This window comes from Alexandromys fortis, unplaced genomic scaffold (genome assembly GCF_014885135.2).
Source record: "Alexandromys fortis isolate MF-2015 unplaced genomic scaffold, M_Fortis_MF-2015_v1.1 scaffold_31, whole genome shotgun sequence".
NCBI classification, from domain to species: Eukaryota; Metazoa; Chordata; class Mammalia; order Rodentia; family Cricetidae; genus Alexandromys; species Alexandromys fortis.
Genome location: NW_026067974.1, coordinates 13,342,354 through 13,355,912, shown reverse-complemented (window position 1 = coordinate 13,355,912; position 13,559 = coordinate 13,342,354). Strand labels below are relative to the sequence as shown.

The 13,559-nt window shown below is 47.6% G+C and overlaps 1 protein-coding gene across 2 annotated transcripts; it reads right to left on the bottom strand.

Moving 5' to 3' along the window:
• Positions 1–2,495: 2,495 nt before the first annotated feature.
• Rundc1 (RUN domain containing 1) lies at positions 2,496–13,551 on the bottom strand. Of its 2 annotated transcripts, none has more exons than XM_050156488.1 (5): positions 12,910–13,551; positions 8,123–8,281; positions 6,709–6,907; positions 6,047–6,163; positions 2,496–4,723 (listed from the first exon to the last, which is right to left on the bottom strand). In XM_050156488.1, the coding sequence occupies exons 1-5, from the start codon at positions 13,417–13,419 to the stop codon at positions 3,855–3,857; spliced, it is 1,854 nt and encodes a 617-aa protein (XP_050012445.1). In that variant the 5' UTR covers positions 13,420–13,551; the 3' UTR covers positions 2,496–3,854. The 2 variants fall into 2 exon arrangements, with proteins under 2 accessions (XP_050012445.1, XP_050012446.1); XM_050156489.1 differs by having other exon boundaries at positions 2,496–4,720.
• Positions 13,552–13,559: the final 8 nt, after the last annotated feature.

Here is a 13,559-nt window from a genome sequence, read left to right as displayed (position 1 = left end):
TAAAGTTTGTTTTTTTTTTGGGGGGGTGGGATTTCAAGACAGGGTTTCTCTGCGTAACAGTTCTGATTGTCCTGGAATTTACTCTGTGGCCAGGCTAGCCTTGAACTCACAGAAACCCGCCTTTCTCTGTTTCCCAAGTGCTGAGATTAAAAGCCTTTGCCACCGCCGCCCGTCATATGTTTTATTTTTATTTATACTTTTAAAGATTGATTTATTTTATGTACTTGAGTGCTCTATCTATATGTATGACTTTATGCCAGAAGAAGACGTCAGATCCCATTATAGATGGTTGTGAGCCACCATGTGGTTGCTGGGAATTGAACTCAGGACCTCTGGAAGAACAGCCAATGCTCTTAACCGCTGAGCCATCTCTCCAGCTCTTATTTTTTATATATGAGTATTTTGCCTGCATGTGTGTATGTGCACCGAGTGAGTGCCAAGTGTCCAAGGAGGTCAGAGGAAGGTGATGGATTTCCTGGAACTGGTGTAGCAGATGATTGTGTGACTGTGTTACTATGTAGGTACTGGGAATTGAATCTGGGTCCTCTCCAGGTCCTCTGCAACATGACATACACACACATACGTTTAAACTATGTACCCCAACTCCACTTGAACTCACAGCAATCTCCCTGCCCCAGTCTCTTTCATCTGTGACAATAGGCATGGGTCACCATGCCTGGCTGTGATTAAAATATTTTCTGAAGCATTTCCCAAGGTGATTAACAGACCAGGCTGCTGCCCCACCTACCGATTTAGAAACATTTTTAAGTGTTTTCTTCTTTATTTGTGTGGTGTTTTGCCTAAATGTGTGTCTGTGCACCTCCTTCGTGCCTGCATGCAAGCCAGAGGAGGGCGTCAGTCACTGGAACTTCAGGTACAGATGTCTCTGAGCCACCGTGTGGGTGCTGGGAATTGAACTCAAGTATTTTTGGAAGAGCAGCCATTGCTCTTTACCAGAGATGTCTCTCCAGCCTCCACGCACCAGTTTTTTTAATATTTATTTATTTATTATGCATACAATATTCTGTCTGTGTGCATGTTTGCAGGCCAGAATAGGACACCAGACCTCTTTACAGATGGCTGTGAGCCACCATGTGGTTGCTGGGAATTGAACTCATGACCTTTGGAAGAACAGGCAATGCTCTTAACCACTGAGCCATCTCTCCAGCCCCCCACGCACCAGTTTTGAATGGAATCTTTATTAAGGTGCAGTGGACCAGGATGCTCATCTTCTTCCGCTTGGCTTGGTGTCTGCATATCTGCTTCCCTACACATCCTGGCTTCCATGATGCTCACTGTGAGATTGCAGGCTCATATTGCCACCTCCTGAAGGCTGCCTCCTGACTGACAGGTGTTGCCCCAGGCTCACTGCACTGGAGAGAGACCCCTGGCAAAAACGAATGGGAAAGGAGAAGTCTTGGACAAACTATTATGTAGCTCAACCAAAGGACCTGTGTCCAGAGAGGTGGCCCATGACTATAATCCCAACTCACAGGGGGCAGTAAAGGGAGGATCAGAAGTTCAAAGTCATCATCAGCTTTGTAATGAGTTCAAGACCAGCATGGGCTATGGGAGACTCTGCCTTGGTGGCACAGGCCTGTTATTGAGGCAGACTCAGGAGGATCTCTGTGAGTTCGAGGTCAGCCTGGTCTACATATCAAAATCTAGAACAGCGGTGAGGAGGCAGAAATCTTTAATAAAAAAAAAAATCTATGGGGGCTGGAGAGATGGCTCAGAGGTTAAGAGCATTGCCTGCTCTTCCAAAGGTCCTGAGTTCAATTCCCAGCAACCACATGGTGGCTCACAACCATCTGTGACAGGGTCTGGTGCCCTCTTCTGGCCTGCGGTCATACACACAGACAGAATATTGTATACATAATAAATAAATAAATAAATAAATATTAAAAAAATAAAAATAAAGATTCTAAAAAAAAAATCTAGAACATAGGGAAACCTTGTCTCATGTGTCTCATGTATGCCTCAAGCTTGTCTCTGCTTTAAAGTATCACACTCTTTCTGGTGTTGTTTTTGAAAGTTTATGTGGTCCAGGTTGACTTCAAACCTGAGCTCCTCCTTTACCAAGTGCTGGGTTTGTAGGAATGTGCCACCATGCCCAGCTCCATGGCTCCTTCTCATTTCATTTCGTACTCTATACCTCTCCCAGCTCTCACTCTCCCTGAACACTGACAGCCTGCCGAGTGGACTTTACAGAGCCAGTTTCCAGAAGCAGCAACCATCCACTGCAGTGTTGCTGCTACAAAACCAGGAAGAACCAGGACTCATACATACCAAACTGCCACCAAATCCTGACTCGATGCAGGGCAGAGGGAAATAGACAGTTCCTATAGAAATACTGACCTGAGTACATGGCTGATAGCGCTAGAGAGACGTGGAAGCAGAGGGAAGCTGTGGGCTTTGTACAGAAGCTACACAAAATACTGTAATTTTATTACTGATCACAGGTATATGATTATTTAAGATATTTTACAATTATCTTTTTCTTTTTTTTTTTTCTGGAGAGTGGTGCTGAGAATTGAGAAACAAAACCTCAGACACGCCAGGCAAGCACTCTACCACGGAGTGGCATCCCACGCCCCGAACACTACAGTGTTTCATAGGGAATCTCCATGTACTTCATCAAGTGTCAATGATGCATCTTAAGTGCCATGTCACTGAAACAAGTTCAAGTGTACTCCACAGGAACAAAGTGCAGGTGCCGGGTCATGAGTCCTGGAGTGTGTGCACGGTGCAGCTGAAAGACAAGCGGTCACTGTGACAGATGCGTGCGTGTGTGGTCTGTATAGAGAACAGTAGAAATTCCTGGCCCTGCTGCTGGGCACACTGCACGATCAGACTTCTCCATCAGCCATTCTTCTGGACAAGCAGTGCCAGCGGGCGGATCACAACCCAGGGGGCTGGGCCACCCATCACCGTGTGTACTGTGTGTTTTTGGGACGATGATTGCATGGATGCTCTCACTTCCGAAGACTGTGTCAGCCTGGAGGGGCTCTAGAGTGCAGCTGCTATCCGCGAGGAGCACTGTCTGTAGGAGCACCCAGCAGGGAGCTCTCCGTTCTCATCTCACAGTTAAAACTCCCTTAGAAGAAAGGGGAATCCGAATCCCTGACTGGAATTACAGTTCTGACCCTAAGGCTCTCACAGCTGCTTCTGAAGAACATGGCTCCCAACTTAACTAGCAGGAGCCTCAAGTGTCTTCCACTCCCTCATACAGTGACTTGCTGCCACGATGAGAATGGTGGGCCCAACCTGCATTTTCTAACAGTCAGACGTGCTGCAGTGAGTTGGGTATTAGCTATGTGTTTGTTAACGCAGCTCCTACAGAGTGGACTGCGCACTGTGGCGGGCTAGGGGCCGCGGGCAGTTTCTGCTTGCTTTAATGCACTTAGTCCTTAACTGCGCATGCTCTCCACCCACCGTTCCACTGAGCGATACCTCTAGCCCTGACGCTGCTTTTTAGATTTTATTATTACACTTATTTGTGTTTGGGCAGGGACACACATGTGCCACAGTTCATGTGTGGAGATAAGAGGACAATTTGTACCATGTGTGTCCCCAGGATCACTCAGATTGATTGCCAGGTGTGACGGCAAGCCTCTTCACTTGGCGAACCATCTCCTGGGCCCCTGACACTCTCTATTTTTGGAGAGTCTCTGGCACATATTCCTATTTGCTAAGAGAAAACCTGACTTCGCCTCCATTGGGCTGCCCACCTAAAAGGGTTTAAGGAAAATGTCTCTACCCTCTGTCTAACAACCCGGCTTGTACTCTAGAACTCTGGGACATCTACCTAATGAGAGCAAGGTGCGTGGGGGGGGGGGGGGCTAAGATCCTCATCAAAAGGCATCTTTGATGTTCTTGAGCTGGCGCACAGCCAGATCTACCGGAAGGCTGAACTTGAGGCTGCTGAGGCGGCTGAGCAAGTTGAGGGCACTCTCGAATCCCGTGTGGGCCATGTAGCTCCAGGGCTGGTAATGGGGCTCGATGAGGGACCCTGACTTGCAGATGAGGTTTACCCAGGACACCAGGCGCTGCTCATTCAGCGCCATGCACACCAATGCCTTCAGCTCTGAGTCAGCGCTGCGCTTGAAAGGGTCGTGCTCCGTCAGCACCAGGTGGATGGCTGTCAGAAGGCTCTGTTTGGGGGTCACGGCACTGCCACCCATTACAGGAAGGGCAAAGGACTGCGAGAGCTTCCGGGCCGGGGATTCCACGTATGCACGGCCATTCTTGGCATGATAGTACTTTACAAAGAGCTCCCAGGGGTGCATGGTCTCAGGAGCTGAGGAGAAGGCTGGCAGCAAGCAGGCAATGGGGGCCATGACAAGGCTCATCCCAGAGGAAGAGGCGTACAGCCCATGGGCCAGCAGGTCCCGCACAGCCACTGTCAGCTCCTTCCGCACGGCCATGGTCAGCTCATCCTTGCCTCCTAGAGAGAGGTCCTGGAGGTTGGCTGAAGTAATGACGTGGTCATGTGGCTGATGTCGCAAAGCCAGCTGCTTCACTCTGTCTACGGACACTTCCAGCCTTTTCAGTAAGGGGGAGTAGTCTCTGTCTGCCTGGCCCCTCTGCCACAAGGTTTGAGGGATCTGGCCTGTGGCACAGCCCAGCTGGCTAACAGCGAAGATCTGGAGCACAGCCAGCGCTCGGCGCATCAGGTGCAGCCCCGTTTCCCGGACTCTCTTCACGTCTTCTGCCTTTGCTGCTTAGAAAACAGAGATTCATTAGAAAGAGATCAGAACAGTCAGCAGACTACATCTGAGAGCAAGCTCTGCGCTAAGCCACAGCACCGGTGCCCCATGAAGGCAAGGATGGAGCTGGACTGACTTACGTTTGGCTGATGATACTAACTATAATTGAGACACTGTGCAGACATCTATTTCTAGTATATAATTAAGGTTGGTTTTTTTTTTTCCCCACCCAGGCTCTTGCTACCATGGCAATCATCACCTCTCAGCCTCCCCATTGCTGGGATTTCAGGCAGGCACCACCATGTCATGGTTGGTCTCAAGCTCTATCTACTCCATCCACGTTAACCATATACTAATTACATCTCCCAGGTCTGTTTTTTTTTTTTTTTTTTTCCAAGACAGGGTTTCCTCTGTAGCTTTGGAACCTGTCCTGGAATTAGCTCTTGTAGACCAGGCTGGCCTCGAAATCACAGAAATCCCCCTGCCTCTGTCTCCCGAGTGCTGGGATTAAAGGTGTGCCTGGCTGTTTTTTTTTTTTTTCTTTTTTAAAGATCTTATTTATTTATTATATATACAGTGCTCTGTTTTCATGTATGCTTGCATGCCAGAAGAGGGCAGCAGATCTCATTATAGATGGTTGTGAGCCACCATGTAGTTGCTGGGAATTGAACTCAGGACCACTGGAAGGGCAGTCAGTGCTCTTAATTGCTGAGCCATCTCCCCAGCCCAGTCTGGTTGTTTTTTAAAATTATACTTAAAAACTGTACATACAGCTGGGCAGTGGTGGCACACACCTCTAATCCCAGCATTTGGGAGGCAGAGGCAGGAGGATCTTTGTGAGTTTGTAGCCAGCCTGGTCTACAAAGTGAGTTTCAGGACAGCTAGGACTGTTTCACAGAGAAACCCTGTCTCAGGAAAAAAAAAAAAGAATGGTACATACACCATCACAATTCATATTAAAAAGCTTTTAGCATGCCCCAAAGACACTGTGTACCATTATTTCCTCTTCCCCATTTCTTTCTAAGACCCAAGCAATCATTCATTCATTAAGCTTTTGTGTGTGCACATACATGCAAATGTGCACATGCTCATAAGGTCAGAGGACAACCAGAGGGAGTCATTTCTCCTACCATGTAATAATCCTGGGGCTCCAACATGTGTCCTCAGCCTTGGCAGCAAGCACCAGTGCCTGCCTAGTCAATCTCACCGTCCTTTCTTTTTGCCAGACAGAATCTCGATGTGTATTTAGTCCAGATTGGCCTTGAACTTCCAATCCTCCTGCTTCCACCTCCCACTTTCGGTTTCTGTAGCCTGTGCATGCTAGGAGCTGTACTTACTTTTGCCGGCTCCTGGGGGCTGTGTGCTGCTGCCCGCTCTGGTGGAGCTGGTTCCTGTCTTCCCGCTGGCCTTGCACTCACAGTGTCCACCTGTCTGCAAAGGGCTTCCCACTTCATCTGTCATCAGAAGTTACAAAACCAAGACACTTACTTACCCTCTTCCTAGCAGATTTTTAGAGGGAAAAGGAATAGTTAACCGTGCCTACTCTATAACCAGAACTTCAGAAATTGTGTTTCACTGTGTGAAAGGTGCCTGGTAGAGCATAGTTAGCCCAGTAAATATTAGCTTAGCAAGTGGAGAATGAGTCATCCATCCCCAGTGAAGGGAGAGAGCCTAAGAGGGGAGGAGTCTGCTCAGGGACACGAGGCCAGCAGTGGGCCTGGAAGACAAGCTTCTAGACAATGCTCTTTCCATTCTACTGCGGCATACATAGGGGTCTTGTGCGGGCTAGCCTGGAACTCGCTCTATATAACTCAGAGATCTGCCAGCCTCTGCCTCTCTGCACTCGAGGACTTAAGGAGCATGGAGCACCACACCCATTTCAAGTCTCTGAAGTTCTCTTAAACACAGCGAGACCTGGCCCTGGCCCCTTCAGATGAGTTCTCAGACCACATAGAACTACCACACTGTTCCAGCTTCCTCCTCCCAGAGCTCCTCTGACCTTGGATGAAGCTGATGAACATCTCCAGGTCTCGGATCTGGGTCTTCAGTTGCTCAACCAATTGTTCTTTCACCCGAGCTGGGTTGACGATCTGAGCCACGGCTGCATCCACACGCTGACGAAGCTCCTCGGTTGACAGGGAACTGATGTCCTCATTCAGATTCATGTCCAGTTTCTTTATTAACTCATCGATGATCACCTATCAAGACCACAGCAATGAGTATACCCTTTGCAGGTCTCAAGGAGGGCTAGGGAAGAGAATCCCAGCCAGGTTTCTATGCTCAAACATAAATAAAAACCGCATGGATCTTTGACTTCAGCTGCTGTTAAGATTAGGACAGGGCCTTAGAGATGGTTCAGTAGATAAAAGCACTTGTTATGTACATAAGCCTAGTAACCCCAACCAGATGCTCAGAACCTACGAAAAGGTGGAAAGGGAGAACTGTGCTGTGGCATGTCTGCACCCACACTCATACAATAATTTAAAAAGAAAGATGAAGCTGGGCAGTGGTGGCCTATATAGCAAGTTAGAGGCCAGCCTATGCTATATGAGAACTTTCTCAAAAAAAACCAAGATGGGCGGTGGTGGCGCACGCCTTTAATTTCAGCACTCGGGAGGCAGAGGCAGGTGGATCTCTGGGAGTTCAAGGCCAGCCTGGTCTACAAAGCGAATCCCACTGAGAAACACTGTCTCAAAAAACCAACCAATCAAACAACCTAACAACCAAGCAAACGACAAAACAAAACAAGACACAGTTGCTTCAATCAGCAATGGTACCTCTCATGCACTGAGAACCAGACAACTTTCACCCATTAGAATGGGTGAAATGATTCAAGGTGGCTAAAGATCCAATAGAGTCATATTTGGGCTGGAGAGATGGGTCAGCAGTTAAGAGTACCGGCACTCTTCCAGAGGACTGGGGTTGGGTTCCCAGTACCCACACGGCAGCTCACAACCTTTGTGACTCCACTTCCGAGGGCCTGCCACCTCCTGACTTCCACAGGCACTTCATGCACATGGTACAAAGACGTGTATGCAGGCAAAACACTCTTATACATAAAATAAAAAGAAATAAAATCCCAAAAGCTTCATATTTGCTATCTCTAAAGGCTTCCAAGTGAATATATATGCAAATATATATATATATATATTTATTAAAGGCTTCCAAGTGAATGTGTGTATGTGTGTGTTTCTATCGTGTTTGTTATTGATGAAAACAAATGGTAAAGGAACTTTGGAAGGAAGGGAATAAGAAAGAGAGAGAGGTTCCAGGAAACAGTAAACTTTCTGATTTGGACCTGGGGTTCTTGGTAAGGCCATGGGAGAAGTGCACTGGGGGACTATGCTGGAATACCACCAACAGGGATACATTAACCATAAGAAATGCTGGAGTCGCCTCTGAGGTCTGCTCACCCGCTGTCTTTCCAAGACCACGGACTGTGGCAGGGAGTCATAACTGCCCTCCTGATAAGCAAAGGTTTCCAGGTCATCAAGCTGGGTCTTAAGCTGCAGAATCAGTTCTTTCTTCTTCTCCCTCTGGGTTTCCAGACGCTCTCGTTTTTCCTGTTCACTCTATGAAGAGAAGAACACTTGGGTCTATTTCACAGAAAAGAGAAGTCAAAGGCACTTTAAGACTCTCAGGTCAATAATGACCGGAAAAATATATATCGGTCCCAAATGAGTCGATGGGGCAATTGACAAGGCACGTTCACCAGTAAGAATATACTTCAGCCAGAGCGATTAATTATGTGTGTGTGTTCTCTTTCTTTCTTTTGAGACAGGGGTTCTCTGTGTAGCCCTGGCTGGCCTCGAACTCAAAGATCCACCTGCATCTGTTTCCCAAGTGCTGCGAGTATTACCATAGCCCTACACGTGTGTCTTCTAAGAAGTGATTGCCCTTCATTGGAAACAGGATATAAACACAATGAAGCCTTTTGTTAATAGGCTTGTTTTTCAAAGCTCTACTCAGGAGAAAACTTAGGTAAGATGGTCTCCTGGAGTTAAAGGTGTCATCTTCATGGCCAATCAACAGTGTAACTGCTCACAACTCTTTGCTAACCGATTTTGCAAAACAGCCGGGGGTGGGGGTTGGTGAACCTGGTATGATGGCTTGTGAAGACTCAAGGATCAGAAGTTCGAGTCCAGCATGAACTTGTTGACTGAGGTTTCTGTCCCACCCGGTCCTTCAGTTGTTCAGTCCCAAAGAGAACACACACAGGTCTATATTATTATAAACTGATTGGCCTATTATCTCAGACTTCTTATTAACTTTTTTTAAAAATATTTATTTATTTATTATGTATACAATATTCTGTCTGTATGTATGTCTGCAGGCCAGAAGAGGGCACCAGACCTCATTCCAGATGGTTGTGAGCCACCATGTGGTTGCCGGGAATTGAATTCAGGACCTTTGGAAGAGCAGGCAATGCTCTTAACCACTGAGCCATCTCTCCAGCCCCTTCTTATTAACTCTTATAACTTATATTAGCCCATAATTCTTGTCTGTGTTAGCCACGTGGTTTGGTACCTTTTTTGGCGAGGCAGTCACATCTTGCTTGCTCTGTGTCTGGCTTCCTCTGTGGCTGGGTGACAACTGCAGACTGAAACTTTCCTCTTCCCATAATTCTCGTTGCCACCCTCTACTTCCTGCCTGGTTACTGGCCAATCAGCGTTTTATTAAAAGTAATATAAGTGATAGGATAAAAGACTACTGTCCCACAGCATGAATTAGATGGCTAGTCTGAGGCTAGGCGGGGCTTCATGAGACCCCGTCTCAAAAACCAAAGCCTGGGAATCTGAGTACAGAGAAAGGCTTTTTGTAGAGAGAAATCAACCAGCTTTCTGAACTTCCAAAGCTACTTGGGAAAGTTATAGCTATTTCTGTAAAAGGAGAAACATGACATGTAAGTGCCTAAGGCACAGAAATATACAGAAGCCAAGTCACAGGGGTGGGAAGGTAACAGTGTGGTGTGTGGGCATGTGTGGGGTAGGTTTCTCTGAGAACAACCCCTTTTTCATGGCTGTTACCATGTAGCTTCTGTCTTTACGTTTTTAAAAGCCCTTTACATAAAGTGATCAAGTCTTGACAATATATTCTTAGATATTGGGTCTCCATCATTTCTGAGTACAAATCCTAAACAAAACAAGAAAGCAAGCCAGACCTGACAGTGTACACCTGTACTCCTCAGTGAGTTTCAGGCTGGTCTGGACTACATATACAGACTCTGTCTTAACAAGCACCACAGACAAAAAACCAATCAATCAATCAAACAAACAAACAAAAAAACAAAGGAGCAAAGGCAAGTAAATCATTTGTAGGCATAAGGCCGCATTGTAAAGTAGGATTTACACAGTATTAAACTTAACCTTAAAGCAGTACTTACCAAGCCCTCAAGAAGCAAGGTACGAGAGAGAACAGATGAAAAACAGAAAATTAACTTTTTGTTCAACTTCTTAAAAAGCAATCCCCTTTCTTTAGCTTTATTGAACATGACAGCAAGTCTCAGGACACTCTTTCGATCCTTTCTGAGTCTTCCTGCTTTTTATCTGAGCCCATTCTTTCTCAGCTCAGTAACTAGGTCTCCGCAGAACACTTTCCCTGACTGTCTCCAGGCAGAACAGTCAACTCTTCTCTGTTCTGTGTACACTTACTCATCACAGTATTTGTTTAGGACCTGCTTCTACTAATCTGTGAACTCCTGATGGGCAAAGGCCTTGACTTCCAACCCCAACACACCTAGAACTGTGCCCTGTATGAGGTGAATTCTCAGTACGTATTTCCTTTCTTTCTTAAAAAAATGTTTTTTAAATTTTTTATGTTTATGGATATTTTGCCCACATGTATGTCTGTGAACCATGTGAGTGCCTGGTATCCATAGAGGCCAGAGGAGGGAGTCTAATCCTTTGAAATAGAATTTATAGACAGTTGTGGGCTGCCACGTTGATGCTGGGAATCAAACCTGGGTTCTCTGCAAGAGCAGTCAGTGCTCCTAACTGCTGAGCCATCTCTCCAGCCCTCAGTACATATTTCTTATATGTTTTTGGAGTAAATTAGATACACAGTAACAAATTCCTAATAATGAACTCTGGCTGGAGGATGTAATCTAATTAGCCAAATAAGAAAGAAATGAAGAAATAGTCCATCTTTGTCATCCCTTTGTGAAGTCAAGGAAGAAAGAAACCAGCTATAAACCTGATTTGTTTCCATGACTACATCTGCCAAAGTCTGTCACTTGCTGTTGTAGTTACAGCAATTCGCTGGAGCTGAGCAAACAAATTTAACAGAGAGAACAAGAAGTTCTGGGGTAATGCAGGAAACAATGGATTTAACTTCCAGTATAAACTGAGATAAAGTTTAAGGTAATTTGGAGAGGCTTGGGATATAGCTACGTAGGTGGAGCGCCTGCCTAACATGCACTAGATGCTGGGTTCAGAGCCAAGCACTGGATAACTTGGTATGGTCCCCATGCCTGTAATCTTAGTATTCAGAAGGTGGAGGCAGAAGGATGATAAATTCAAGGTAAGGAACACTGAGCCAGATGCCCTGTGTTTAATTTCCAGATCTCACATTCCAAGGAGAGAGAGCTAACCCTTGCAAGTTGTCCTCAGACCTGCACACAGGGCTGTTACACCAGCACTGTGCTCCTGCACACACACACGGGCTGTTACACTAGCACTGTGCTCCTGCACACACACACACACACACACACACCACTCACATATATTTAAAACAAAATACCCCAAGATTATTCTATAGCAAGTTCAAAGACAGCTTTAACTAGAGACCCTGCCTTAAAAAAAGAAATCCAGGCCAGTAGTGGTGCATGTCTTAATCCCAGTACTTGGGAGGTAGAGTCAGACAGATCTCTGAGTTTGAGGGTAGCCTGGTCTACAGAGCAAGTTCTAGAACAGTCAGGGCTACACAGAGAAACCTTGTCTCGAAAAACAAAACAAAATATCGTGTCTGCACAAAACCTCTCATGTTGTTCACTACTGAACTGGGCCTGGCTACAAGCAATTCTATCTATTCTAACTTTCTTTTTTCCCAGACAGGGTTTCTCTGTGTAGCTTTGGTGACTGTCCTGGAACTCATTTTGTAGACCAAGGTGGCCTTGAACTCCTAACTTTGTAAGTCCGGTGACTTAAGAGCTGACTGCTCTTTGGGCACGGAGATGTGAGTATGAGAAGGAAGGGGCTGGAAACAGTTCAGATTAACAAGTCAATGCCAGCTACCGATAAGTTTTCCTGGCAAAAGCCACTTTCAGCGAGAAGAAAGCCATGTGTTGACTGTAATCTGCAGACTATGAAGGAGAAAGGCAGCTTGTCGCCACACTCCTAGCTTCCAGAGGTGCTAAGTTTGTAAGGAACCTTCCCTTGTTTTGGTTTACAGAACTTCATTGCTTCTTCAGTGTACTGAAGAATGCACTTGTCAGCCAGAGGCTCCATTCAGAGAACCCCAGATGGGCGGGCAGTTTGAAGACCTTGCTAGGAATTCCTTTTAATCAGGTGTGTTTCCTTCCAGTTCCAAGAGAAGGTGTCTATTTACCAAACCTCTCACTGAACTAGGACAGCATAAATAATACAGTCTACGGACGTGCCAAAAAAGCACGGGGGGGGGCGTTAAATTTAAATTTCCATGGGTTCCAATTCACTTCCCTTTCACTTGCCACTTCTCCGTTCCCCATGCCCATCTATCAGCAAGTGCACAGGCTGGAGATAAATCTTTTTTTAAAAAATATTTATCTATTATGTATACAATATTCTGTCTGTGTGTATGCCTGCACGCCAGAAGAGGGCACCAGACCCCATTACAGATGGTTGTGAGCCACCATGTGGTTGCTGGGAATTGAACTCAGGACCTTTGTAAGAACAGGCAATGCTCTTAACCTCTGAGCCATCTCTCCAGCCCTGGAGATAAATCTTATGGTAGAGCGTGTATCACAACACTCAAGTTAAGTACCTTAAGGCGTGGGCAAGGTAGACGGAGGCAGCACTGCTCCCCATTACCCACTCCTTTTCAATGCTCGCCGTGTATCTTTCTGCATCTTCCTGTCTCCAGCGTCTGTTTCTTGCATTCACGTACTTATAATCCAGCCAGCTTGCTCGCTCCTCACCCCTTCTGCCTCGGTCTGCATCTGCATCACCACCCACATATGCCCTGCCTGCCCCATCCCCGGTCGGACCCAGCCCCAGGCGCTCACCTGGTCCTCGCCCCGCACTCGTGGCCGGTCCCCCGGAAGCCCATCGCCTTCGTCGTCGCCGCCGCAGGGGTCTTCCAGCCCCTCGTAACCCAGGACGTGAGGACAGCCGCGGAAGGCGAAGTCTTCGAGCTCCCGCAGGAGACGCTGCTGCTCCGCCGGCGCCCCGCGCACTACCTGGCGCAGGCGGAACTGCACCTGCGCGAAGTGCGAGGACAGCGCGAGCAGGGCCGAGTCCAGCTGCCGCCGCTCGGCTTGCAGTCGCCGCAGCGTGCGGACGGTCGCGTCGGGGGGAGAGCCCGGAGCCGCTCCAGGCTCCTCGGCTGCCGTCACCTCCGAGAAGGCGGCTGCCCCAGGCCCGGCCTCGGCCACCGCCCCCACTGGGGCCCAGCGCACTGCCTCGCTTGGTGGCAGCGACTCCTCCTCCTCCTCTTCCTCTTCTGCATCCTTAGCCTTTGGCTCGAAAGCCGTCACCCCAGTTGCCTGCTCCGTAGCCACTTCCACGGCCGCCATCTTCCCGGAAACGCCGCCGCACGTCAGTCGTGCACCCTTGCTGCCATGACAACGGGCGCTGGCAGGGAAGCCTGGAGGGGCGGTGGGCGGGGCCTGCACGCCTCCCGTCTCCCGAGGGCCCGCCCTCTGGAAACTTCTTT